Source organism: Pipistrellus kuhlii, unplaced genomic scaffold (assembly GCF_014108245.1).
Source record: "Pipistrellus kuhlii isolate mPipKuh1 unplaced genomic scaffold, mPipKuh1.p scaffold_m20_p_20, whole genome shotgun sequence".
In the NCBI taxonomy this organism is placed as follows: domain Eukaryota; kingdom Metazoa; phylum Chordata; class Mammalia; order Chiroptera; family Vespertilionidae; genus Pipistrellus; species Pipistrellus kuhlii.
In genome coordinates, this window is record NW_023425516.1 from 16,538,329 (window position 1) to 16,562,870 (window position 24,542).

Here is a 24,542-nt window from a genome sequence, read left to right on the forward strand (position 1 = left end):
GGGAAGGCGGAGGCGTTTCTCTGTAGCTCCCGAGTTAAACAGCAGAAGGAAGTCTGGGGCAGACCCGCAGCTGGGCTCTGCAAAAGCAAAACCAGTCAGCCGGTGTTGCCACCAGTTTAATTTTGGGGAGACACAGCTCACCCTCCGGCACCTAGAGCGCCTATGAGAGATGTTAAGGAATCGGTGCATTTCTAATTCCGGTGTTTTGCAGCGTTGTGAGCTTTCACCTGCTTCCTCTCAGGCCACCTCTCCCACTGCATTGTGCCTGGAGGCAGCGGGCAAAGGTAGGGGATCTGTGCCTACCTTCCGGTGGCCGGTCAGAGTGCGCAGCGGGGTCTGTCCTATGGGGGGCATTCGAACCACCCTCTCGGGTGACGTGACTCCCGGAGAGGACACCTACGTTAGCGCCCAGGGCAGCTGAGATGCTGGGGTCGGGCGCTGGCAGGAGAAGCCGCTCTGTTTCTTCAGAGCTGGGGGGGCCTTCCCTCGAAAGGGTAGCTTCCTGGGTCAAGTCCTGTGTCCTGGCCTCGGCAGACGCCACCCTCTATCAGGACTTCCTGCGGACAGACACCTGGAAGAGTCCACGCCGAGGCTGAGAGGCCGGAAGGAAGCGGTGATCCCCCACCCGTCAGCATCCCGCAGGTAAGCGGGAGGAGCTTCCACAAGCCACACAGAAATGGGCTGGCGAGGCCTTCAGCGAAGCAGGCAGGGAGCCGGGCTCAGAGTAAGCTACTGGGCAGGAAGGGCAAAGCTCTGAGCCAATGACATCACAGGGCCTGGAGATGTGGTGCTAACGCAGGAGGTTCCAGTTTGAGAACCACCACCTGGAAGAGTCCACGCTGAGTGGCCGGAAGAAGCAGTGATCCCCCACCCGTCAGCATCTCCCAGGTAAGCGGGAGGAGCTTCCACATGCCACACAGAAATGGGCTGGCGAGGCCGTTAGTGCCTTCAGCGAAGCAGGCAGGGAGCCAGGCTCCGTGACCCCAAAGGGGAGCTGCTCGAGCTGGGCTCAGAATAAGCTACTGGACAGGGAGGGCAGAGCTCTGAGCACCAGCCACACCCGCAGCCAATGGCACCACAGGGCCTGGGGGTGCGGTGCTAGCGCAGGAGGTTCCAGTTTGAGAACCACCGTGATGAGGCACAGCAGCAGGGCTTTGCCATTTAAACCCGAGGAGGAGGAGGATGGACTGGCAGCTGCTGGCTCCCGTTAAGCTGACAGTAAACTCACCACGGTTAGCTGTCCGTTTTTATCTTTATAGATTTGTTCTTCTGGTCCCGTGTCGAAAACTATCGTGCCTTCTCTCCCAGGACTGATGTAAAACTGTAAACTTAAATACACACAACATGCTGAGCTACCGGCCTGGTGTTACCTTTTTCTCTCTGCCTTTGCTCTGCAAACGAAATGCATTTAGGAAGTTTTACTCGTTTCAAGGTTGAACGTGATTGATGATAGGATCTGAGTGCCTGTTTGAGTAATGCAGAGACAAAAACCATTTCCATAACTGGGAAACTTACCCAGGTCTCTGTCGTTAGTCTAAGATCAGTTTGGCTCCTTCAGTTTCAAGGGGCCAAGCTGCTGCCTGGGTAACTACATGTCTTCACACTACAGCTCACGGGCTAGCTCTGCCCGCAGAGGCAGAGCAGTACAGAAGCCCCACTTTCCACCTCTCGCCGTTCATCCCCATAGGGATTGATTTACTCAGCAGGTTTTAAGGATTGGGGACGTGATGGGAGCAGAAGTGTGAGGGAGCCGCCTGCTTAGGGGCTCCGGGAGCAGTGCTGAGGGTCCGAGCACGGTCCCTGCCCAGCTGTGTGACGGTGCACCCACTGCAGAGCTGCCGAGAGAACCAAGCAGGTACTCTGTGCGCCAGGGATTTTTCTTCTGTGTCCCAAAGACATGGCAGCACTGTTCCCTCATCAGTCTGCAGTGGAGGCCCCTGTGCTCAACCAGCTGTCCTCCAAAACAGGCTGCCACAGCATCGGCCCATGCCCCACTGGGCCAGCTTTCCTCCAGTATTCCCGCCTTTGAATACTGGATCGCAGACCCTGTCCCCTTGGGTCACCCAGTGGTCACCGACTTCTTCATTTCTCTGGAGCCCCAGGCTTTGGGGAGAGGGAAAAAGTTCATTGAAAGGACGAGTCCCGGCTGGAGCAGGGGTGGGGAACGTCCGGCCCAGGGGCCATCTCATTGGACCTGGTCCTGCCAAGGCAACTGCAGGCAGGACTTCAATCCAATCAGCCTACGGGCCTTTTTGTAGCAACCCAAGTTTTAAGTGGACGATTCTGTGTGGCCCACAGATAACGTTATAAATATCCAAGTGGCCCCATTGGCAGAAAAAAAAGGTTCCCCGCCCCCTGCAGGGAACGGACACAGTTCAACAGTCCCATCCTCCCGGACGTGCGCACAAGCGTCTGAGCCCCGAGGGCCTTCCTCCCCGGAGAGGACACCTCCTACCTTCCCTGAACAATGTGCACGAGGTTCTCCTTCTTCACCAGCATGACGAGCTTCGTCACCGCCTCAATGACGTGCTCACACTGCAGGATGGCGTCGCCCTGCGGCGGGGAGGAGAGGACGGACGGGGCGCTCTCACCGCCGCCCACCGGCACGTGGGCGCCGAGCCTCGGCCCTCAGCAGGGGCCGGAGGCCACCCGTTACCTTGTGCTTGCTGGCTCCCGGCGAGACGTGAAGGATTAAGAACCCATCGCTCAGGTTGCTGGTAGTGACACCTGCAGGCAGACCGCAGTGAGCAGCCAGGAAGGGAGGGACGTGACATTAGCACAGGTGCAAGGGGAGGTGCTCCTCGGGGCTCCCCAACCCCACCGTCTTCCCCCTCGCTGGGCCCAGCAGGGCGCAGGGCCTCCGTGGACAGTCAGCCTGCTGTTGGGCTGTCCAGGTTGTGCACCAAATAAAAATGGGCGCCACTGGTGTGTATGCAAGAATAACACGCCCCTACTGGTTTGGCTCAGTGGATAGAGCGTCGGCCTGCGGACTCACAGGTCCCAGGTTTGATTTCGATCAAGGGCATGTACCTTGGTTGTGGGTACATGCCCATTAGGGAGTGTGCAGGAGGCAGCGGATTGATGTTTCTAACTCTATTCCTCTCCCTTCCTCTTTGTAAAAAAAAAATCAATAAAATATATTTAAAAAAGAATAACAGGCCCCTACACCGTCCCCTCAGGTCGAGCGAGGGCTTCACGCCTGGAGTGCCGGGAGCCAAGTCCACCCCGTGACTTGCCCCCAGGTTGCCTGCGTCTCACCTCTGAGAGCCGCGTACTCGATTTTCTGCTTGACCTTGGCCAGCTCCACCACGTAAGCGGCTCTCTGCGTGAGGATGAGCTGCCGCTGCCGCGCCTTGAAGCCTTTCCTGTCGTATTTAATGACCGGGGTGCCATACTGCAAGGAGGTGACCGTCGTCATGGCTCGGGGAAGGCTCGGGGAAAGGAGGCGCAGGCTGAGTTGCTGGTGACTCAGAGGCTCAGCTACATTTTGCATAACCAGGTTTTTCCTACACCCTGGTGCTCTCTGCTAGGTGGATTTGTAGGTGTTTGAATTTTTTTCTTAATCCTCACCCAAGGAGATTTCCCCCCATTCATTTTGAGGGAGAGAGAAAGACATCAATTGGTTGCCTCCCTCACGTGCCCAACCAGCTGTGGCCACCTGCCGCATGGTCAGCTCTGAGAGGTCAGCGGAGACGCCCTCTCCTTACGGCTCTGTGGGCACGAGCGGCCTCAGCCTTGGGAGCAGCCAGTCTAGCCACGCGGGCTTCTGCTCTCCGGGGGAGCAAAGTGACCGAGCAGCCAGCAGAGCCCCCCGAGACCTTCCAGACCCGCCTGGGATCGCACCGCTCCTGAGGCAGGCAGGCAGGCAGGCAGGTAGCCCGGGCTGCCCGCACGCCCCCCGGCTCGTACACGGTGCTGCCAGGCCTGCTCCCCCAGAAACAGGCCCGGCCTCGGGCTCCACCCGGCGCCCTGCCTGAGCCAGGCCCCCCTCTTCCTCACCTGGATCTTCTCGCTGCCGAGGAGCTGGAGCACTTTGGGGTTGATGTCTCCTTCGTCTAGGAGGGAACAGAGCACAGAGAGTCGTCGCAGGAGCCACCGGCACCCGCTGGCTTTCTGTCCCTCTGGGACCTAGGCCCCAGCTGGGGCGCAGCCGTGGGAAACGCTGTGGAGTTGAAACGTCCCCTCTGACTTTTTAAAACGAGGCAACCGAGTCGGTACATGGGGAGACGTACTTACCTATCCGACTGTTGGCAAAGGGTTTATTCAGGCTCTCCGCATAGCCCTCCTTCTTCCCCCTGAAGACGGCGCTGGCGACCGCCTTCTGCTGCATCTGGGGACACAGTTCAGGGTACATCAGCAGTGGCCACGGGCCTCCTGACAGGCGCGCCCCACGGTCCACGGATGGCACGCCTTCCCGGACACGCGGTGGGAGCTGTGTCACCTCCACACAGACGTCCCAACACACGCCTGGCTTTGGCAAAATGCCCTAACAATGACCCTCCCGGCGGAAACGGAGTTGCTGCTTATGCTTCTTCCTTCCCACCTGCGCTGGCTTCCCGGAAGCGCGATGTGCAGAACTTCGGGAGCCATTTGTTGCCCCAGGCCAGAGGTCGGCAGACTGGAGCCCGCAGACCAAAGCCAGCCTCGGGTCTGGTTTTGTAAGTTTTACTGGAGCTCAGCTCTGCATTGAGCTTCACACTGCCTCTCACTGCTCTTAACCACAGAGCTGTCATTTGCCTCAGCGGCCCCATGACCCCCAATGCCTGAAGCGTGTACTCAAGCCCTTTGCTGGGAAAGTCTGCCAACCTGGGACGAGCATAAACAAAGCCTGCCAAGACCGGTTTGGCTCAATGGATAGAGCGTCGGCTTGGGGACTGAAGGGTCCCAGGTTCGATTCCGGTCAAGGGCATGTACAATACCTTGGTTGCGGCATATCCCCAGTAGGGGGTGTGCAAGAGGCAGCTGATCGATGACTCTCTCTCATCGATGTTTCTAACTCTATCTCTCTCCCTTCCTCTCTGTACAAAATCAATAAAATATATTTTAAAAAAAACAAAAAAAAAGCCAGACCTCCAGCACACGGGTCCTGCAGGGGCCATCTGGACTGTTCCCATGGTAACAACGGAGTGATGCCGATTAGTAACAGCTGCCACTTAAGGGCTCGTGCTGTGCTTAATCGTCGTGTGCCTCGGCTGACAGGTGAGGCCCACTAGTGAGTAGTTCGGCCGTGGGGCCAGGGCCCGCCCCTCCTCGCACCCCCGGTCCCTACCAGCGCTTTCCTCTCGGCTGTGATCCCGCGGCAGTACTTCCGAACCAGGTTCCTCACGCACATTTTCCTGAGCAGGTCCGATGCCTGTGTGGAGAACACACCTTTTCCCACCCGTCTCCAGCCGTGGCCACCAAAATAGCTGTGAAAACCTAGTTGAATTCAGTTCGACTTAAAGTGCGGCTTCAAGACCTTACAGTCCCAGAAAGCAGCCTAGCTGACCTCGTGCCGCCTTTTCACTGCTGCTGGCCAGTGCGGCTGAGTGAGTGCACCTGAGACACCGTCTGAAGTGAGGCTCCTAGGGATGCCGGCTCAGGGGGGCCAGGTTAGAGCCAAAGAAGTTCACAGCCACCTAACCCTTTGGAAGGCTACCCCAGGACAGACATTTAAAAGTGCTCCATAGCCCTAGCTGGTTTGGCTCAGTGGATAGAGCACCAGACTGCAGACTGAAAGGTCCCAAGTTCCGATTCCAGTCAAGGGCATGTACCTGGGTTGCGGGCACATCCCCAGTAGAGGGTGTGCAGGAGGCAGCTGATGGATGTTTCTCTCTCATTGATTTTTCTAATTCTCTATCCCTCTCCCTCTGTGTAAAGAAAAAAAAATAATAAAAAAAATAATAAAAAATAAATAAAAGTGCTCTGTAGCTGGGCAGTGTGGCTCAGTCAGTGGTTGAGGTTCAAATCCTAGTCAGGGCACATGCCCGGAGTGTGAGCTCAATCCCCAGTGTGGGGTGTGCAGAGGCAGCGATCAGTGACTCTGAAATCAATAAAAATATATATTAAAAAAGATAAAAGTGCCCTGACCGGTTTGGCTCAGTGGATAGGTTTGGCCTGCGGACTGAAGGGTTCCGGGTTCAATTCCAGTCAAGGGCACGTACCTTGGTTGCAGTCACATACCCAATAGGGCACATGTGTCAAACACAAGGCCCGCGGGCCAAATCCGTCCTGCCAGGCCTTGCAATGTGGCCCGCACCGCGCTGTCATCACTGCACTCCGCTGCGTTTCCATCACAATGACAGTTTATGACTGTTCAGTAAACCATTTGGCCCGCGATTTAGGCTGGATTTTAGATTTTGGCCCCTTCTCTGATTGAGTTCGACACCCCTACAATAGGGGGTGTGCAGGAGGCAGCTGATGGGTATTTCTCATCGATGTTTCTAGCTCTCTAGCCCTCTCCCTTCCTCTGTAAACAATCAATAAAATATATATTAAAAAATAAATTAAAAAGTGCTATATGTTTCTAGCGAAGAATATTACGGACTCCGAGGAGTGAGACTCCGTGCAGCACCCGCACGCACGCGCATGGCTAAGGTAGCCCTTCCACACCCAGGAGGTCCACACACAAACACGAAAGCCCCGTCAGTGCCCACGCCACACGCGTGCCGGCGCGGTCCTCACGTGTTGCAGGATGCCGGGGGGCCGCAGCCAGCGCTTGTCCAGGACGGTCCTGGGCACGTGATACCGGAGGTTCAGGATGTAGTTCTTGCGCACGAACACGACGAACTCCTCGTTGTCCGGGCCAAGGGGCTTGTCGCGGTGGATGAAGCCCTTGATGAACCTGCGTTGGGAAGCGTTACGTTCGTTTCCTGGCCCGTGTCTTCCCCGAGCTGTCCTCTCCGCTCGTCCGACCACAAGAGGAGGCCACAGGGCAGCAATGATTTCGAGGGTCACCCAGGCCAAAGCCAGTCATGTCGCCCTCGGGCCCGATCCACCCCAACGATCTGTCCCGTTTCACCCCATTTCTTCTTGGTTTTTAGTGGCTTGAATTAGTGGCCAGCGAAAACAACGACCAAAGAGAGAGGTATTACACGGAAGCCAAATTTCCAGCTTTCCCGAGAAATCAAAAGATCCGCCTGGCATTTCTCCTTGGCAGCTGTCGCCTGAGAGGGAATGAGCGTTACAGTTGGCCGCAGTCCCCACCATACCTCACTGTCTTATGAGACCCATTTACTGTGCCCACTTTGGCATCAGAAGGCATTTGACTTTGTGACTTTTGAGCGAGGCCCGTGGTCGGCAAACTCACGAGTCCACAGAGCCAAATATCAACAGGACAATGATTGACATTTCTTTTGAGAGAGACACTTTTTAAACTACTCCTAACGCCACTTCTTCAACATAGACTCGCCCAGGCCGTGGTATTTTGTGGAAGAGCCACACTCAAGGGGCCAAAGAGCCGCATGTGGCTCGCGAGCCGCAGTTTGCCGACCACGGAGCTAGGCTAAGAGAAAACTATTGTACAAATGGACTAAGCTGCCATCGCCATCCAATCAGGGAGCTCGGAGGAGAGGGCTGAACCCCTCAGGACTGACTTCCCAAAGGGCGGACCACCCGTCTGCACAGATCCGGAAACCCAGCCGAGTCCACGGCCACCCCCCACCACCCCCCCCGCCCCGAGGGGCCTCCCCCACTCCTGCACCCGAGAACTTGCCTCCTGATAATCAGCACGGCCCACTTCCTCCTCTCCGCCTCCTTCCGGGCCAGGACTCCGCGCCAGTTGGTTTCCAGTTTGATGGCTGCAAGAGTCCACTGTCGCCGTTAGGGGGTGAGCTCATCACATCGAATCCAAAAGGGTTTTTCAGGACCGGCCGCCCACGCCACAACCATCGGCACGTCCCCACGCACTCGGCTCATCCCGGAGATGGAAAGTGGGGTGAAGGCCCTCAGTTCTCCCTGGGGGGTGCTAGGGGGAGGGCGGGCACTGAACCAGGGAGACAGGAGCGTGGGGCGCTTCAGGGGAAGGCCCAAAATCACACGCAGGACCCTAGCTGCCCGGGGTCCTTCTCAGGGGCAAGAGGGGCGCTCCTGTCTCTTTCCACGTGTCTTAGCAGGGGATGCGGTTGGTTTGGCTGCGTTTGCTTTGCTCTCATGGTCTACATTTTGAAATTGGGATACAGAGCCCTGGCTGGGTGGCTCAGTGGTTGGGCTTCTACCTACAAGGTCATGGATTGTTGAGTGGTGCGTCCATAGATGGTAATGGTTTTTTTTTTTTACAAACCAAGGGAATTATAAATGCAAAATTCAGAAGGGGAGGGGGTGGTGAAAAGTGGGGAGGGGCGGAGGAAAGGGACTCGTGTCCGTAACCTTTTCAAAAAGTTATTCTTTAAACGTGCACATGTTGTGGATCAAATAAAGTGCGTCCATGGAACATAAAACACTCTGTCGTCCTCTGGTCAAATGAGTGAGTGAAAATGAGAAGAGGCCCCAGAACTGCACACATACACACACCCACACACACCCACACACACACCAAGGTTTCAAGTATGGGTGGGGTGGGGAGGGGGGAAGATGCACGGAGGAGCCCGGGCAGGGGGAGGAGATGAGAAGTCGCCAGGCCCGTGGCCACCTGGGAAGTTTCTGTGGAATCCTCACCTGCTTGTCTTTTTCTCACGTAGACTCTCCTCTCCAGGCAGGCTTTGTACGTGGCCTGAATCCTCGCCACTAAAAATAAATCAAGCGTTTGGGTGGAATGCCTCTGTGTGAGCCTCCTGAAGCTGTGACCTCCCCGGGACGTCAGACGTGACCTTCGGGGCATGCGGGGCAGAGGGCACGAGGAAGCCACGTGAGCAGGTCACACAGCCTGGCTGCCCGGAGCTCTCTCGTCCTTCCTCTTGCCTTCCCCCAAGGCGAGGCCCCGAGCTTCTCAAAGCCAATGCTTCTAGCACTCTATCCATGCTGAAGATGTAGCTCAAGCTAAGCTTGTCATTTCAGTCTATTGAAGTCAGGACAGAAAAAAAAAAAAAATCATACCTAATTGGTGTTTACTAAATTCAAAGGCATCTTCCGTGGCAAACAGAGTTCTGGGAAAGCGAATGAATATCTTGGTTCTGGAAGTGAAAACAAAGGTGTTTCATCGGTTGATTGGTCAGTTGCCATCTGCAGTGGGTCGCATAGTGGTGCCCCCAAATTCAGGTCCACTCAGAACCTCAGAATGTAAGGTTCTTTTTGGGCAATACGGTCTTTGCAGATGTCATCAAGGGTAAGGCTCAAGATATGATCGTTAGGGTGGGACTCTCAATCCAAGCATGTCCTTATAGGAGACAGAATCAAACACACAGCCCTAGTTGATTGGCTCAGTGGATAGAGCATCTGCCTGTGGACTGAAGGGTCCCGGGTTCGATTCCAGTCAAGGGCACATGCCTGGATTGTGGGCTCAAGCCCCAGTAGGGGGTGTACAGAAGGAAGCCGATCAATGATTCTCATCATTGATGTTTCTCTCTCTCTCCCTCTCCCTTCCTCTCTAAAAAAATCAATTAAAAAACAAACACACAGACACAGGGAAAAAGGCCATATGAAGCCGGAGGCGGAGACTAGAGTGATGTGGCCACAAGCCAAGGAATGTCAGGAGCCGCTGGAAGCATCAAGGACTGATGCTGCCCTGACCGGTTTGGCACAGTGGATAGAGTCTCGGCCTGCAGACTGAAGGGTCCCAGGTTCCATTCCAGTCAAGGGCATGTACCTTGGTTGTGGGCACATCCCCAATCAAAGTTTCTAACTCTCTATCCCTCTCCCTCTCTAAAAAAAATCAATAAAGTATATTAAAAAAATTTTTTAAAAAAAGGACTGATGCCAACTGCTGGAGTTTGGACTTCTAGTGTCTCGAACTGAGAATGAATTTCTCTTGACTGAAGCCCCAGGAAGCTAACACACCATCCTAACCTGCAGTAAAATGTTTCCTGCCCTAACCAATTACTCAAACCCCAAGAGGGGCTTGAGGGAACCTCCCGTTTGCAGCAGGTCAGTCAGAATCCCAGGTGGGCTTGGGACAGGCATCTGCTGTGGGGAAGGAGCCGTCTTATAGGGCTGGGCCATTCGCCTGTGGGGTCAGCCCTCCTCTCCAGGCAGACAGTGTCAGGATTGAGTGAAATCGTAGGACACCCAGCTGGTGTCAGAGGTGTGGAATGTTCCGAGTGAGCCAACCACTGCACCCCCCAGTAGGGACGGTGTTTGGGTCTCTGCCTCATCCCATGTGAAGGAGACACACGGAGGGTGTTGCTATAAAGAGCTGCACTTAAATTTTGTGGAGGGAAGTATCTGCTTTTGCATCTACGTCATTTCCTGAAAGATGAATCTCTGGGCTCCAGATGGCTGTGGATCAATGCCCGAAACATTCTGACAGTGACTACCCCGCCACTCACCTCCCCAGCTTGTACTCCTCGGGTTTGTAGCCGATGTATTTGATCAGCCGCTCTACGCCCTCTGCTGGAGGCCCGCGCCAGTGCGGCCAGGTGTCCGGGCACAGGGACTTGTACCTGGGGAGAGAGGCACATCCTGACCTTACACCATCCTCCCACCAGGGGGCGCACGCCAGCCGCCTCGTGCCGTCCTAGACTGGTTCCTTGCTTGAAGGCAGATGTTTTGAATTCAATAACATATACTTTGCCAAAAAAATAAAAAAGAAAACTACTTCAATCAATCAGGTGGCAGGTTTGGGGCCTGTCTTCACGGAACAATGACATCAGACACCTCAAGAAATTCAATTCGCCTCCTTGGTATCCAGGGCAGGGCCAAAGGTTTACAGATGTCAGTATGTGAAATGGTTTATTCCTGTGTTATTACTGATTAATTATTGTATTCTTTTCCACGCGAACAGCTGTAAACCTTCTTTTGTCCCACCCTTTCTATGCAAGACAAGAAAACATGTCCACGCAAAAGCTTATGTCCATAGCGTCATTATTCAGAATAGAAAGAAGGTAAGACACAGTGTCCCTCAACAGGCGAATGGGAAGATAATGTGTTGTCAGCCTCTCTCTCTACAGGGTGAACGCCAGCGACTCAGACAGCGCTGGTACCAGCAGGTATTTATGGAAAGAATCAACGAGCCCAGACAGCAATCAAGTAGGAAAGAGATGTATGAAGTTCAAAAAGTGCAGGAAGATGGGAGCGTCGTGTGTGTGTGTGTGTGTGTGTGTGTGTGTGTGTGTTCGGGGTGGGGCAGGCAGTGGCTGCTACTTCCTGTCATCCTCACCAAAAGGGGGAAAATGAGTGAGATGAGGGTAAATGAGTACCTGCTGAGCAAAAATGGTGTACACCCATTTTCCAGAATTTTGCAAAGGGGGTACATCCAAAAAAAACACACAAAAACCACCTGGTAAAACCTGGCAGTTCCTCAATTAAACACCGAGTTATCATCCTAAGTATACGCCTAAAGAAGTGAAAACACGTTTTCACACAGAAACCTGCCCATGAATGGCCCTAGCAGCATTGTTTGTAATAGCCCAAGAGAGCAAGCCACCCAGGTGTTCGTCAGCGGATGAGCAGATACAGACATGGGGGGCTAGCCACAGAGTGAAGTACCATTCAGCTGTAAAAAGGAATGAATTGCACTAGCCAGTTTGGCTCAGTGGATAGAGCATTGGCTTGTGGACTCAAGTATCCCAGGTTCGATTCCAGTCAAGGGCATGTCCCTTGGTTGTGGGCACATCCCCAGTGGGGGGTGAGCAGGAGGCAGCTGACCAATGTTTCTCTCTCATCGATGTTTCTAATTCTCTCTCTCCCTTCCTCTCTATTAAAAAAAACATCAATAAAATATATATTTAAAAAAAGATATTTTGAGAGAGACCAGACTCTCATAACTTTCATTATGTCTATTGCTCTAATTGTTCTATTTTGTTGTCGTTGTCACTCTCTTTGCCTAATACATTAAATTAAACTTTGTCAGAGGTATGCATGTCTAGGAAAGAACGTATCTACAGGGTTCAGTATTATCAGCCATCGCAGGCATCGGCTGGGGGACTGTGAGCATCCCCCAGCACACGGCTAACGAGGGTCTGCTCCAGGCGTCTGGCTTCGCTGGCTTCCGGCCCACGACACGAACGTTACCTTTGCAGGAAGTGCTCGTACTTGCGCCGGTACGCGAAGCCGGCCCTTCGCACCCGCAGGTGCTCCATCAGCCCCAGGTACTTGATCTGGTGCCGGATGAGGAGGTCGTCGAACCTGCCTTTGGACACACGGGGGAGAGAGAGAGAGTGACGGCCGAGGACCCCGAGGCTCCCTTCCAACCGGCAGGCCAGAGGAGCACCTGCGAGCCGCCGGCCTGGGAGCTGGAGCCTCTGGCCGCCCACGCGCTTCCCGAGGCCCCGAGAGAACGGGAGTGATTTCCTGGGGGAGTTTCACAAGGAAACCTGGGCTTCCGGTTTCTCTTGGAAACAAAACACAAAACACGAAAGTCTGGCCATTGTAGGTGTAGTCCCACAAGACGACAACAGCCGAGAATCCTGCTGCCCTTTTGAACGGGGCGTGCCCTCCCCAGTTTGCCGCAGTCCCCTCCACTCCCTACTGCCTTGCGCCCAGGCTGCTTCACTCATTTTCTTCCTGCCTGGCCTCTGCAAGCCTGCCTGTGTGGCTCTGTGACGGACCACGGCGTGGGTGTAGAGCAGGGGTCGGCAGACTCATTCGTCCACAGAGCCAAATATCAACAGTGCAACGATTGACATGTCTTTGGAGAGCCACATTTTTTAAACGAAAACTTCTTCTAATGCCACTTCTTCAAAATAGACTCGCCCAGGCCGTGGTGTTTTGTGGAAGAGCCACATTCAAGGGGCCAAAGAGCCGCCTGTGGCTCGCGAGCCGCAGTTTGCCGACCACGGATTTAGAGAAGAGCCCTGTCATAGACTGTTTGATAAGATTGTTCGCTGGCTGGAGGGAAGCAGCATGGCTTCCCCTCCCCTCTGGCGGCTGCTTGGCTCAGCCGGGTTGAGCCAAAGTCTGAGCAGTGCTCACTCGGGACTACACGCCCCCACGCCCTCCCGTTTACCATCTGTTACTTTGTTTTAATACTAGAGGCCCGGGGCACGAAATTCGTGCAAGAGGCTTGGCCCTCAAAGCCTTGGCTTCATCCGGAAGGTCACCCGGACTCTGCTGTTCAGTCTAATTAGCATGTTAGCTCTGTGTTCTAGAGGATATGTTTATTGTTTTCAGAAAGGGATAGAGAATCATTGATCGGCTGCCTCTTGCAGGGCCACCTACTAGGGGTCAAGGCCGTAAGCCAGGCATGTGCCCTTGACCGGAATCGAGCCTGGGACCCTGCAATCCGAGCCAGACCAGCTAAGGCTGCCTTCTATTATTATGAATGACAAGGGCCGGGACCAGTTTGGCTCAATGGATAGAGCGTCGGCTTGGGGACTGAAGGGTCCCGGGTTCGATTCCAGTCAAGGGCATGTACCTTGGTTGCGGGCACATCCCCAGCAGGGGGTGTGCAGGAGGCAGCTGATCGATGACTCTCTCATCGATGTTTCTAACTCTCTATCTCTCTTCCTTCCTCTCTGTATAAAATCAATAAAATATATTAAAAAAAAAAAAAAAAAAAAAAAAAGAATGACAAGGACTGCCAAAACTGGTTTGGCTCAGTGGATAGAACATAGGCCTGCAGACAAAGGTCCCTCTCTCTTCCTCTCTGTAAAAAAATCAATCAAATATATTTTTTAAAAAGGAATGACAAGGACTCGTGCCCAGAGGACCAGGAAAGCCTGTGGTGGTGGCTGGGATTTTCACTGCACTCCGTCTCCGTTCCCTCCCGGCCTCGTCCCCACTCACTGGGCTCCTTCCTCTCGTTGGGCTTGATGCAGCGGATGTAGGAGGGCTCCTTGGAGATGAGGATTTCCAGGAGGCTGCTCAGGCTGGTCTTAAACTGCGTCCCCACCTGCAGGGGCAGGGGATGGCTGAGGAGCAGTGCCTCTCCCAGCTGGTACCCAGAAAACGGCCAGGGCATCAGACTCCCGCCCTTTGGACCCCTTTAAGAGGCGGCTTTGGATGTCCTGGCCCAAGAAGCCCTTTGAGTCCCACACTCTCCGCGGACTGTCCCGCCTGTTACCATTTTGCCCATTAAGGGAAGGATCTGGCCCTGGCCCGTGTTGCTCAGTGGTCAGAGCAGCAGCTCCCGCACCAAAAAGGGTTACAGGTTTGATTCCCCATCAAGGGCCTGTACCTGGGTTGCAAATTCACTCCTATACCTGCCCCCGTCATCTCTCACATAGATGTTTCTCTCTCTCTCTCTCCCCCCACCCTCTACTCCACTCTCTCTCTGAAAAACAATGGGGAAAAATATCCTCCAGTGAGTCTTAACCAAAAAGAGAGAGAGAGAGAGAGAGAGAGAGAGAGAGAGAGAGGGAGAGAGAGATTTGGATGCCCTCGCCTGAGAATCCAGGGTCAGTATGCCTCTCTCACTCCGCACGGATGCGGTTAGTGCCTCTCCAGAGCCAGCATCGCCGCCAAGCCCATCACCACGCCCTCCTTCCCCTGTCCTTGCTGCCAAGCTTCCTTCACGGCACTCGCACGACCCAGCTCTGTCTGATGTCCTTTCCCTGCGCCCGCCCTGCTGGACCGTAAGCCACGTGCTCAGGGGCCTCGTCTGCTTTGTTCTTGCAAATCCCAGGTCCAGCCCTGGGCCTGGCTCATCGGTGCTCAGTGCGTGTCTGCCAGCGGCCACTCTGGGTCTATATGTACCCAGTAGACCCCCCTGGAGAGGGGCAGCTCCGGGACAAGGGGAGGGCGTACGGAGGGCGGGGAGCCGCGGGGAGGGCACCTGCAGGAGGGGGGAGCTTTGCTGCCTTTCCAAGTCCACGCGGCACGCTTCCCACTCACCGTGGGCGACCTCCTGCGGTTCTCCAGCTCGGCCGCCAGGAAGCACTCCTTCAGGATGGCGTTCCTGCACCTGCACAGCACCTGCCGGCAGAGAGAGGGGTCCCTGCCCGCTCTCCGGAAACCCCGGAGGCGGAGGCAAAAGGGGGTACAGACACCTCGGTGTCCGGTGCAGCCGCTGGCGTTCCGACAGGACGCCCGGGGAGGAAGATCCGGAACAAATCTGCCCCCAAACCAGTGCCGGGGGGGGGCGTCTCGGACCCATCGGAAACGCATGGCTCCCTTCACACTGACCTCTTTCAGGTGCCTGTAGAGGAGATCGTTGTTCTTTTCCAAGAACCCTGCAGAGCAAGGAACGTTGCCATCGGTGGCTCTGCCGGAAAATGCAATTCCATCCCCACCGACCGCAAAGGGAGACCCTGAAAGCAATCTCGGGACGACAGGAGGCCTCAGCCTTGGCGTGGGGGCAGCTGGGCTGACCCTCTCTGCTGGGGACCCTCTGTGCCGGGCAGGGAGCCGGGCAGCCTTCCTGGCCTCCGCCGTCAGATGCCAGTGGGTCTCTACCGCGACACCAGATGTCTCCACACACTGCCCGGCGTCCCCCGGGACACCGGGAGAATCAGGTCCTCAGTGCCGGCCTTATGGCACACACGCTCCATTCTACAACCCGGTGAGCTGCCACGGGAAGGCAGACCCTTCACACTGAGCCCTGTACATGGGAATGCACAGCCTTCTCACTGAGCCCTGTACATGGGAAGGCACAGCCTTCACACTGAGCCCTGTACATGGGAATGCACAGCCTTCACACTGAGCCCTGTACATGGGAATGCACAGCCTTCTCACTGAGCCCTGTACATGGGAATGCACAGCCTTCACACTGAGCCCTGTACATGGGAATGCACAGCCTTCACACTGAGCATCATACCCGGGAATGCACAGCCTTCTCACTGAGCTCTGTACATGGGAATGCACAGCCTTCACACTGAGCTCTGTACATGGGAAGGCCCAGCCTTCACACTGAGCCCTGTACATGGGAATGCACAGCCTTCACACTGAGCATCATACCCGGGAATGCACAGCCTTCACACTGAGCCCTGTACATGGGAATGCACAGCCTTCACACTGAGCCCTGTACATGGGAATGCACAGCCTTCACACTGAGCTCTGTACATGGGAAGGCACAGCCTTCACACTGAGCCCTGTACATGGGAATGCACAGCCTTCACACTAAGCCCTGTACATGGGAAGGCACAGCCTTCACGCTAAGCCCTGTACATGGGAATGCACAGCCTTCACACTAAGCCCTGTACATGGGAAGGCACAGCCTTCACACTAAGCACCATACATGGGAAGGCACAGCCTTCACACTAAGCACTGTACATGGAAAGGCACAGCCTTCATGCTAAGCATCGTACATGGAAATGCACAGCCTTCACACTGAGCCCTGTACAACACCCGGGCCTGTTAGCAAAGAACCCCGCCTGGGAGTTGAGACCAGGGAGGGGGTGCTGAATTCCGGGGAGACTGTGCCTCAGGCGAGGAATGCCGGGATGGGTCGCCCCATTTGCCCAGAGGACGCAGAGGCCCGCCTGGCTGTGCCCGGTGCCCGGCACTCACCTTTGGTGCAGTAGGTGACCTCTCCCGCGTAGTGGAACAGTCGGAACTCCATCCAGCCGATCCTCTTCCGGCCCTTTGGGCCCGCCAGCTTCCGGCTGCAGCGAGAGGGACACAGACACGGCTGAACCTTTCTACGTGTCAGCCGCAACATGCACCCAAGTTCAAAGCCAAGGAGAGCCTTGGACGGTGCTCGGGACCCAGCGGTCGGCTGAAGGCCAGCACGGAGAGCTGACCACTGGGGGCAGCTCCCAGGAAACCCTGCTGCCCATTTTGCCCTGGCTGGAGCCGAGGGCGACATGAGACCCTCCGTTCCCACACGCACCGAGGAATAAAAACATGCATGAATCGCAAAAACGCATTTCCTTTTACAATGAAGTCACTTCCGTTTTTCCAAGTGACAACTAAGAAACGATTTTACCACCTTATATTTTTACGATGTCGAGAGACTAAAATACTTAGAAAATATCCTTTTTAAAATACTTTTTTCTTGACGTGTGTGTGTGTGTGTGTGTGTGTGTGTGTGAGTCAAGTTCCTACGGCATCTCATCAGCCTTATCCGAGGTCTGCTGACTCTGACGTGTGTGCGCCATAACGGTATTTATGAAGCCGTAGCTGCCCTGGGGAGCACCGCCCACACCCCTAAGAAAACGGGAATACCGTGCGGTGATGCCACAGCGCACCCAACGCAGTACCTACGTTTGGAAGTGCGCATGCTTCCCCACTTTCTCCTCCAGTTTCTCCAGGAAACTCAAGTCGGAAGCAGGACCAGGACGGATACATTCTTCATCCTTCAAAAGAGGAGGAGAAGCCTGAGCCACAGCAACACACCCCACCGAGTCCAAGTTCAAACGCTCTCCCCAGCTGTGACAGGGCCCTGCGCTCAATGGCGGTCGTCTCCCTCAAGTTCAGGTGAGTGTTTCAGGGGAGGGAGCCTAGCCCATCACATGTCCTCAGATTTTTCCCCCCCAAGAGAACCACGGACCCAGAGAAGACCGGAAACTCCATGAAAAATCAACTCCACCACCCTCTGCCTACACCCGTGGTCGGCAAACCGCGACTCTCGAACCACGTGCGGCTCTTTGGCCCCTTGAGGGTGGCTCTTCCACAAAACACCACGGCCTGGGCAAGTCTATGTTGAAGAAGTGGCGTTAGAAGAAGTTTACGTTTAAAAAATGTGGCTCTCCAACGAAATGTCTATCGTTGTGCTGTTGGTATTTGGTTCTGTGGACGAATGAGTTTGCTGACCACTGGCCTACACCATCTCCCTAAATTGGTCCTTCCGCCTTTTCTCAAGAGGCTGCAGGTCCTTGCACACATCGCTCTAAGCCAGCAGCCACGTGCTCACCAGGATGGAGATGATCCCTTTGTGTCTCTCTTCCACCAGGTCGCAGATGATCTTGTTGTTGAAATACTGGATCGGCTCCCACTGCCAGGACAACGAGGGGAGAGTTTAGAGGAACAGATGTATCTTTTTCACACGGGTTTTCCGACATTTTTTCGAAAACCTGATGTGTATCTCCAACATGAAAAAGAATAATCCTTTCTGAATATCAAGAGCACTTCCCGGGACATTCGCAGAGAAGGAGCACAGAATCGGGGAAAGTGGCCAATGCAGTCCTGTTTCTCAGGGGAATGTCTCTCACGGGGGTCTCAGATGGGGAGAAAACACACCAAGACGTTTACCTCGATCCCTTCCATTTCATACTCCGCCTGCTCCGCCTTTAGGGTTCTCTCGATCAACAGCTGCTGAAGCTTCTCATTGCAGTAATTGATACAGAACTGCTCAAAACTGGAGATGCAAAAAAAAAAAAAAAGTTAAAAACTATTATATGTTTCAAGTGTACAATTATGTATATTGTGTTGTGTGCTTATCTCCCAAAGTTTAGTCTCCTTTGGTCACTATGTATTTGCTGCTCTTCACCCTCTTCCTCTCCATCCCCATCCCCCATCCCCCTCTGCTAACAACCACACTGTGTCTGTGTCTATACTTTTGTTTGTTGGTTTTGTTTGTTCATTTGTTGCCCTCAGCCTTATTGTATTCCCTTATTATTTTTTCTTTTATATATATTATTGATTTTTATTTATTTATTTATTTATTTATTTTTTACAGAGAGGAAGGGAGGAGAAAAAGCCAGAAACATGAGAGAGAAACACCTATCAGCTGCCTCCTACACCCTCCCCACTGGGGATGTGCCTGCAACCAAGGCACATGCCCTTGACTGGAACTGAACCTGGGACCCTTCAGTCCGCAGGCTGATGCTCTATCCATTGAGCCAAACCGGTCAGGGCACATTCTCTTATTTTTAAGGATGCTTTCTGATATAGTAAGATCAAAATCCTCATTAATCAAACACTTCAGTGGACCGATCAGAGTCGAGCTAGAAGACGTGTGCCTTCTCCAAGGTTGTTCCACTGCTGGGCCCGCGGGTCTGTGCGAACCCGGAGGGTTTCGGGGATCGGGGAAGTGACTCCACGCACAGGAGCGAGGCCGGAAAGCGGACTCAGACAGAAAGACGCACAGGGCCTCACCCGTTCTTGTCGAAGACCTCGAACCCGTAGATGTCCAGCAGCCCGATCACGGTCTTCTTGGTGAACTCCTAGTCGGAAGGACACACTGTTCACGTCCGGCCTTTCACGCCGAGACATGCAATCCTGGCGGCTGCCCCCCAAGTGGGACCTGGCTACACAGCTCACGCCTTCTCTCTCCAACAAGCACCGCAGGGCGGAGACGTTTTCCAAGCCCCTCCTGTCTGCAGCCTGCTGCGTCCCACCCAGCACCGTCCCACCCAGCTCCCCATCCATCCCACCCAGCTCCCCATCCATCCCACCCAGCTCCCCATCCATCACCCGTCCAACCCAGCTCCCCATCCGTCCCACCCACTCCCCATCCATCCCACCCAGCTCCCCATCCGTCCCACGCAGCTCCCCATCCGTCCCACGCAGCTCCCCATCTGTCCCACCCAGCTCCCCATCCGTCACCCATCCCACCCAGCTCCCCATCCTTCCCACCCAGCTCCCCATCCGTCACCCGTCCCACCCAGCTCCCCATCCTTCCCACCCAGCTCCCCATCCGTCCCACCCACTCCCCATCCATCCCACCCAGCTCCCCATCCGTCCCACGCAGCTCCCCATCTGTCCCACCCAGCTCCCCATCCGTCACCCATCCCACCCAGCTCCCAATCCGTCCCACCCAGCTCCCCATCCGTCTCACCCATCTCCCCCTCCGTCACCCGTCCCACCCAGCTCCCCATCCGTCTCACCCATCTCCCCCTCCGTCACCCGTCTCACCCAGCTCCCCCTCCATCCCACCCAGCTCCCCATCCGTCCCACCCAGCTCTCCATCCGTCACCTGAGCAGTGACCCCTCCCCTCCGGAGTCACTGCCTTGCTTAACCCTCTTCAACTCTCAAGCCCACTTTTTTTTTTAAAGACTATTTTTATTTTTAAAAATATATTTTATTAATTTTTTTTACAGAGAGGAAGAGAGAGGGATAGAGAGTTAGAAACATCAATGAGAGAGAATCATCCATCAGCTGCCTCCCGCACACCCCCTACTGGGGATGTGCCCGCAACCAAGGAACATACCCTTGACCGGAATCAAACCTGGGACCCTTCGTCCACAGGCTGATGCTCTATCTACTGAGCCAAACCAGTTTCAGCCCAATTGATCTGGAAGGAATAGAGGGAAGGAGAGAAAGAGAGAAGGAAGAAGGAAGGGAGGGAGGGAGGGAGAAACATCAATGATGATAAAGAATCACTGATGGGCTGCTTCCTGCACACCCCACACTAGGAATGGAGCCCACAACCCTGCCGACCAGGAATGACTGTAACCTCCTGGTTCATAGGTGGTCAGCACTCAACCACGGAGCCACGCCAGCCAGGCTTGGTGTAAGTTACACAACATCACCGAGTGCGTGAGCACAAGCAGCCAACAGGGGACTGACCTTGTTCACCAAGGAGGCGTTGATTTTGTTCACCAGCCACGTGAACGTGCGCCCGTAGACGGCCTTCGCCATGGCGTCTCTGGCGTAGACAGAGTTTTCCAGCGTCAGCGGGCAGATCACCTGGAAGAACACCGGTGCATCATTGCAGAGCTTAAAAGAAAGTCCCCAGAGTTTTCAAAACTGCCTTTAAAAAAAAATTAATTAATGGATGTTTAGAGAGAAGAAAGGAGAGAAACGTGGATGTGAGAGTGAAACATTGATCGGCCTCCTCCTGCACGCCCCCTACTGGGGATCAAGCCCGAAACCCTGGCATGAGCCCTGATGGGGAATCGAACCGGTGACCTGTTGGTGCACAGGACGACACTCAACCAGCTGAGCCACAGCCAGGGCTCAAATTAGCCTTGAATGATGACCACCGGGGAGGATGCTTCCCACATCCCCACCCTGTCCTGCACACATGCACCGAGCAGCTACTTCACTGTGCCGAGCTCCTGAGACACAGCCACGCCCAAGGCAAACAGGTCAGCCTTTGAGGGTAAGTCACACAAAGTTTCTGGGCCACACCCGCTGGGCTGTGTGACTTACTGAACAGTAAGTCACACAGCCCAGCGGGTGTGGCCCAGAGACTGAGCATCAACCCAGGACCACGGGGTTGCCTGTTCAATTCCCAGCCAGGGCACATGCCCGGGTTGCGAGCTTGATCCCCAGTTAGGGGGCCTGCAGGAGGCAGCCGACCCATGATGTTCCTCTCTTGTCGATGCCTCTCTCTCTATCCCTCTCCCTTCCTCTCTCTTAATAAAAAATAAAATAAATACTTAAAATAAGTCACACCATGCCGAAACCGGTTTGGCTCAGTGGATAGAGCCGTCGGCCTGTGGACTGAAGGGTCCCGGGTTCGATTCCGGTCAAGGGCATGTACCTTGGTTGCGGGCACATCCCCAGTAGGGGGTGTGCAAGAGGCAGCTGATGGATGATTCTCTCTCATCGATGTTTCTAACTCTCTATCCCTCTCTCTTCCTCTCTGTAAAAAAAATCAATAAAATATATATTAAAAAAATACTTAAAAAAATAAGTCACACCGAGAAGAGCCACGTTGTTCTCAGGCTGGGAGTGACACGTGCTCTAAGGAGACGCGCCCGGGGCCGTGGGGCAGGGGGACGTGAGCAGGAGTGGCCTGGGCCTGGAGGAGCAGGACCAGCCGATGCAGCGCAGGGAAGAGCGTCCGGCAGAGGGAACGGCGAGTGCGAAGGCCCGGAGGAGGGAAGGTGTGCGATGACAGGCCAGGCCAGGCGGGACCTGTGGCTGCAGCGGAGGAGGGGCAGGCCCGGGCCCCCCCTGAGCTGTGGTTACCTCCTCGGTTTGGGCTTCGATCTTCCGGTGGGTGAGAGCCTCCAGGAGAGCCGCCGGCTGGACCCCCAGGAGCTGAACAAACGAAAACCACAGCGAAAGCCATTCAGAGGTCTGGTCAGACTGGGGAGCTTAGAAAGAGTTCACGGAGGTTCCAGGCTCAGGGCCACCTGCCCCGAGTGATCACTGAGCTTTAATGCAAAGCTTTTCCACCCAACTGGGTTTTTGCTTTGTTTTGCTTTGTTTTTAATATAGTTTATTGATTTTTTACAGAGAGGAAGAGAGGGATAGAGAGTTAGAAACATCAACCAGCTGCCTCCTGCACACCCCCTACCGGGGATGTGCCCGAAACCAAGGTACATGCCCTTGATCGGAATCGAACCCAGGACCTTTCAGTCTGCAGGCCTACGCTCCATCCACTGAGCCAAACCCATTTCGGCCAACCAATTGGCTTTTACCCTCATCCCTAGCCACCCCTGCCACCAGCCACCCTCGCCTCCGGCCACCCCAGCCCCCAGCACCCCTGTATGCACACACCTCCTACCTCCTCACCACCACCAGCTGCAAGAACACGGTGTCAGCCACTGAGACACGGGCATCCCGCTGCCTCGCTCCCCCCGCGCCCCCAACCCCGCGTCCCCACCTCCGGAGCAGCACCACCTTGGCGATCCACTTGATCTCGTTGATGACGGGGATGGTGGCACAGCCCTGGCGGTTCTCTATGAAGCACACGTTCCCCAGATGCAGGATGCTGGCGATGATGCCAAAGAGGTTCTGGGAACGCGGGAGACAGGAGGGGGAGGAGGAGAGAAGACGCGGCTGCCTAGTCGATACATGTCATCGGAGGGGGTACCCAGGGAAAACCACGCCACTTCCTGCCCTGAGCTCAGGGTCAGAATTCCTTCCCTCCCCAGACCAGGGCCTCTGTGTCCTGCATGCCTGTTGGCTGAGTCTGACCCCCGCCCAGGCAATCCCCAGGAAACCAGGATTGTCCCTCCGCTCCAGGCCTCTCGGCACAGGCCCGTACCTCCAGGTCGTCTTCGGTAAAGTCGATGACAGCAAAGGCGTTGGAGACGGTTTTCCAGTCATTCCTGTCATTCATGGATGACTCGCTGGCAACATGAGCCTGCTGGCACAGAGGCGGGCCGCTGAGGGGCCCTGGTACAAGGACAGCGAACAGCTGTTCCTAAACCAGAACGCGTTTCTCCTCAAGGTGCGAGTCCGGGCCTACGTGACGTCCTGAGGTGGGAACTTCCCTCTGAGCATCCAGCCCGGGGGCCCTGCCAGCGGCTGCTCTGTCCCATGCATTTGGAAGTTTCATTTAAAACCCCCATCCTGGGCAAGTTTCCCAAGTCACATACTCATGGCACACATTTCTGTGTGTTTTTTAAAAGGTTCTTCTTGCTATGTTTGCTTAAAAAGAAACTGAAGATCTTCCCCTAGCCGGAACGGAACCCGGGCACGCGCCCTTGGCTGGAATCAAACCTGGGACCCCTCAGTCCGTAGGCGGACGCTCTATCCACTGAACCAAACCAGCTAGGGCCTAGGCAAGTCTATTTTGAAGAAGTGGCGTTAAAAGTTTACGTTTAAAAAATGTGGCTCTCAAAAGAGATGTCTGCCCAGCCAGGTGTAGCTCAGTGGTTGAGCCTCGACCCAGGAACCAAGGGGTCATTGGTTCGATTCCCGGTCAGGGCACATGCCCAGGTTGCAGGCTCGATCCCCAGTGGGGGTTGTGCAGGAGGCAGCTGATCCATGATTCTCTCTCATCACTGATGTCTCTCTCTCTGTCCCTCTCCTTTCCTTCTGAAATCAATAAAGAAATACATTTTTTTTTAAAGAAATGTCAATCATTGTACTGTTGATATTTGGCTCTGTTGACTAATGAGTTTGCCAACCACTGTCTTAGCCATCCCTCTGAGGGCCCCCCAGACACCCGCGTCCCCCCCTCCCCCTCCCCGGAAGGGCCTCCAAAGCCGGGGGTGGGCCCCCACCTGGGCGAGGTATCGGTACAGCTGCGGGTCCCGCTCCAGCCCCAGGTAGGCCAGCAGCTCCTCCTCGCCGCCCTCCAGCAGCTGGTAGAAGATGTGAAAGTTCCGCTCCCCATGGTTCTGATAGACGACCCGAGACTTTTCTATCAGGTACCCGATGATATGCCCGCCGATGGGGATGCCCTTCAAAGCAGGACCAAAAAATGAAAATAAAAATAAAATAAAATAAAATAAAATAATAAAATAAAGTAATAAAATAAAGTAAAATGAAATAATAAAATAAAAAATAATAAAATAAAAAATAATAAAATAAAATAAAATAAAATAAAATAAAATAAAATAAAATAAAATAAAATAAAGAGGCGATGACAACAGTCACCAAGCCGCCCTCGTATTGGCATTTTCCAAGAAGAGGAACTCTGAAGCGGAATGGAGCCGGATCTATCCGTCTCCCAGGACCCGTGTCTCCCGGGCTCCGTCTGAGAGGAGCCACCTTGGGGTGGGTTTCCGTCGCCGGCAAGCGAGGGGGTCCCGGGTGTTACCTTAAAGTCAAACTGGATGTCCATGTACTTCCCAAATCTGCTGGAGTTGTCGTTCCGGAGCGTCTTGGCGTTTCCAAAGGCCTTTGGGATACAAAGCGGGGAGAGGGGAGCGCTGAGCCAACTGCCACCCACCGGCCTCAGCTCACCACTCGGCGCATCCACCTCCTGAGCCAGAGGACACGCATGTTATAGTAACAGGCGGGGGAGTGGGGGAGCCAGGGCTGAAAGCTGTACTTTATCTCCTAAGGAATCACCAACCACAGA

General features: G+C 54.7%; 1 protein-coding gene across 1 annotated transcript in view; it reads right to left on the minus strand.

Annotated features, from left to right (window-relative positions):
- Positions 1 to 419: 419 nt before the first annotated feature.
- The window catches only part of MYO1H (myosin IH), a 41,300-nt gene continuing 17,177 nt past the window's right edge, over positions 420 to 24,542 (minus strand). Inside the window, exons 7-34 of the mRNA XM_036449747.2 lie at positions 24,279 to 24,359; positions 23,740 to 23,919; positions 22,776 to 22,874; positions 22,409 to 22,522; positions 21,752 to 21,823; positions 20,402 to 20,521; positions 18,988 to 19,055; positions 18,142 to 18,247; positions 17,804 to 17,884; positions 17,155 to 17,246; positions 16,459 to 16,553; positions 15,136 to 15,182; positions 14,845 to 14,925; positions 13,798 to 13,903; positions 12,085 to 12,202; positions 10,401 to 10,514; positions 9,013 to 9,089; positions 8,635 to 8,703; positions 7,694 to 7,778; positions 6,664 to 6,823; positions 5,270 to 5,353; positions 4,237 to 4,330; positions 4,000 to 4,055; positions 3,259 to 3,394; positions 2,657 to 2,727; positions 2,456 to 2,553; positions 1,229 to 1,328; positions 420 to 571 (exon numbers count right to left, since the gene is read on the minus strand). Of these exons, the coding sequence (XP_036305640.2) occupies positions 548 to 571; positions 1,229 to 1,328; positions 2,456 to 2,553; positions 2,657 to 2,727; positions 3,259 to 3,394; positions 4,000 to 4,055; positions 4,237 to 4,330; positions 5,270 to 5,353; positions 6,664 to 6,823; positions 7,694 to 7,778; positions 8,635 to 8,703; positions 9,013 to 9,089; positions 10,401 to 10,514; positions 12,085 to 12,202; positions 13,798 to 13,903; positions 14,845 to 14,925; positions 15,136 to 15,182; positions 16,459 to 16,553; positions 17,155 to 17,246; positions 17,804 to 17,884; positions 18,142 to 18,247; positions 18,988 to 19,055; positions 20,402 to 20,521; positions 21,752 to 21,823; positions 22,409 to 22,522; positions 22,776 to 22,874; positions 23,740 to 23,919; positions 24,279 to 24,359 (2,628 nt within the window). The 3' untranslated portion in view covers positions 420 to 547. The remainder of the gene's footprint in view (positions 572 to 1,228; positions 1,329 to 2,455; positions 2,554 to 2,656; positions 2,728 to 3,258; positions 3,395 to 3,999; positions 4,056 to 4,236; positions 4,331 to 5,269; positions 5,354 to 6,663; positions 6,824 to 7,693; positions 7,779 to 8,634; positions 8,704 to 9,012; positions 9,090 to 10,400; positions 10,515 to 12,084; positions 12,203 to 13,797; positions 13,904 to 14,844; positions 14,926 to 15,135; positions 15,183 to 16,458; positions 16,554 to 17,154; positions 17,247 to 17,803; positions 17,885 to 18,141; positions 18,248 to 18,987; positions 19,056 to 20,401; positions 20,522 to 21,751; positions 21,824 to 22,408; positions 22,523 to 22,775; positions 22,875 to 23,739; positions 23,920 to 24,278; positions 24,360 to 24,542) is intronic.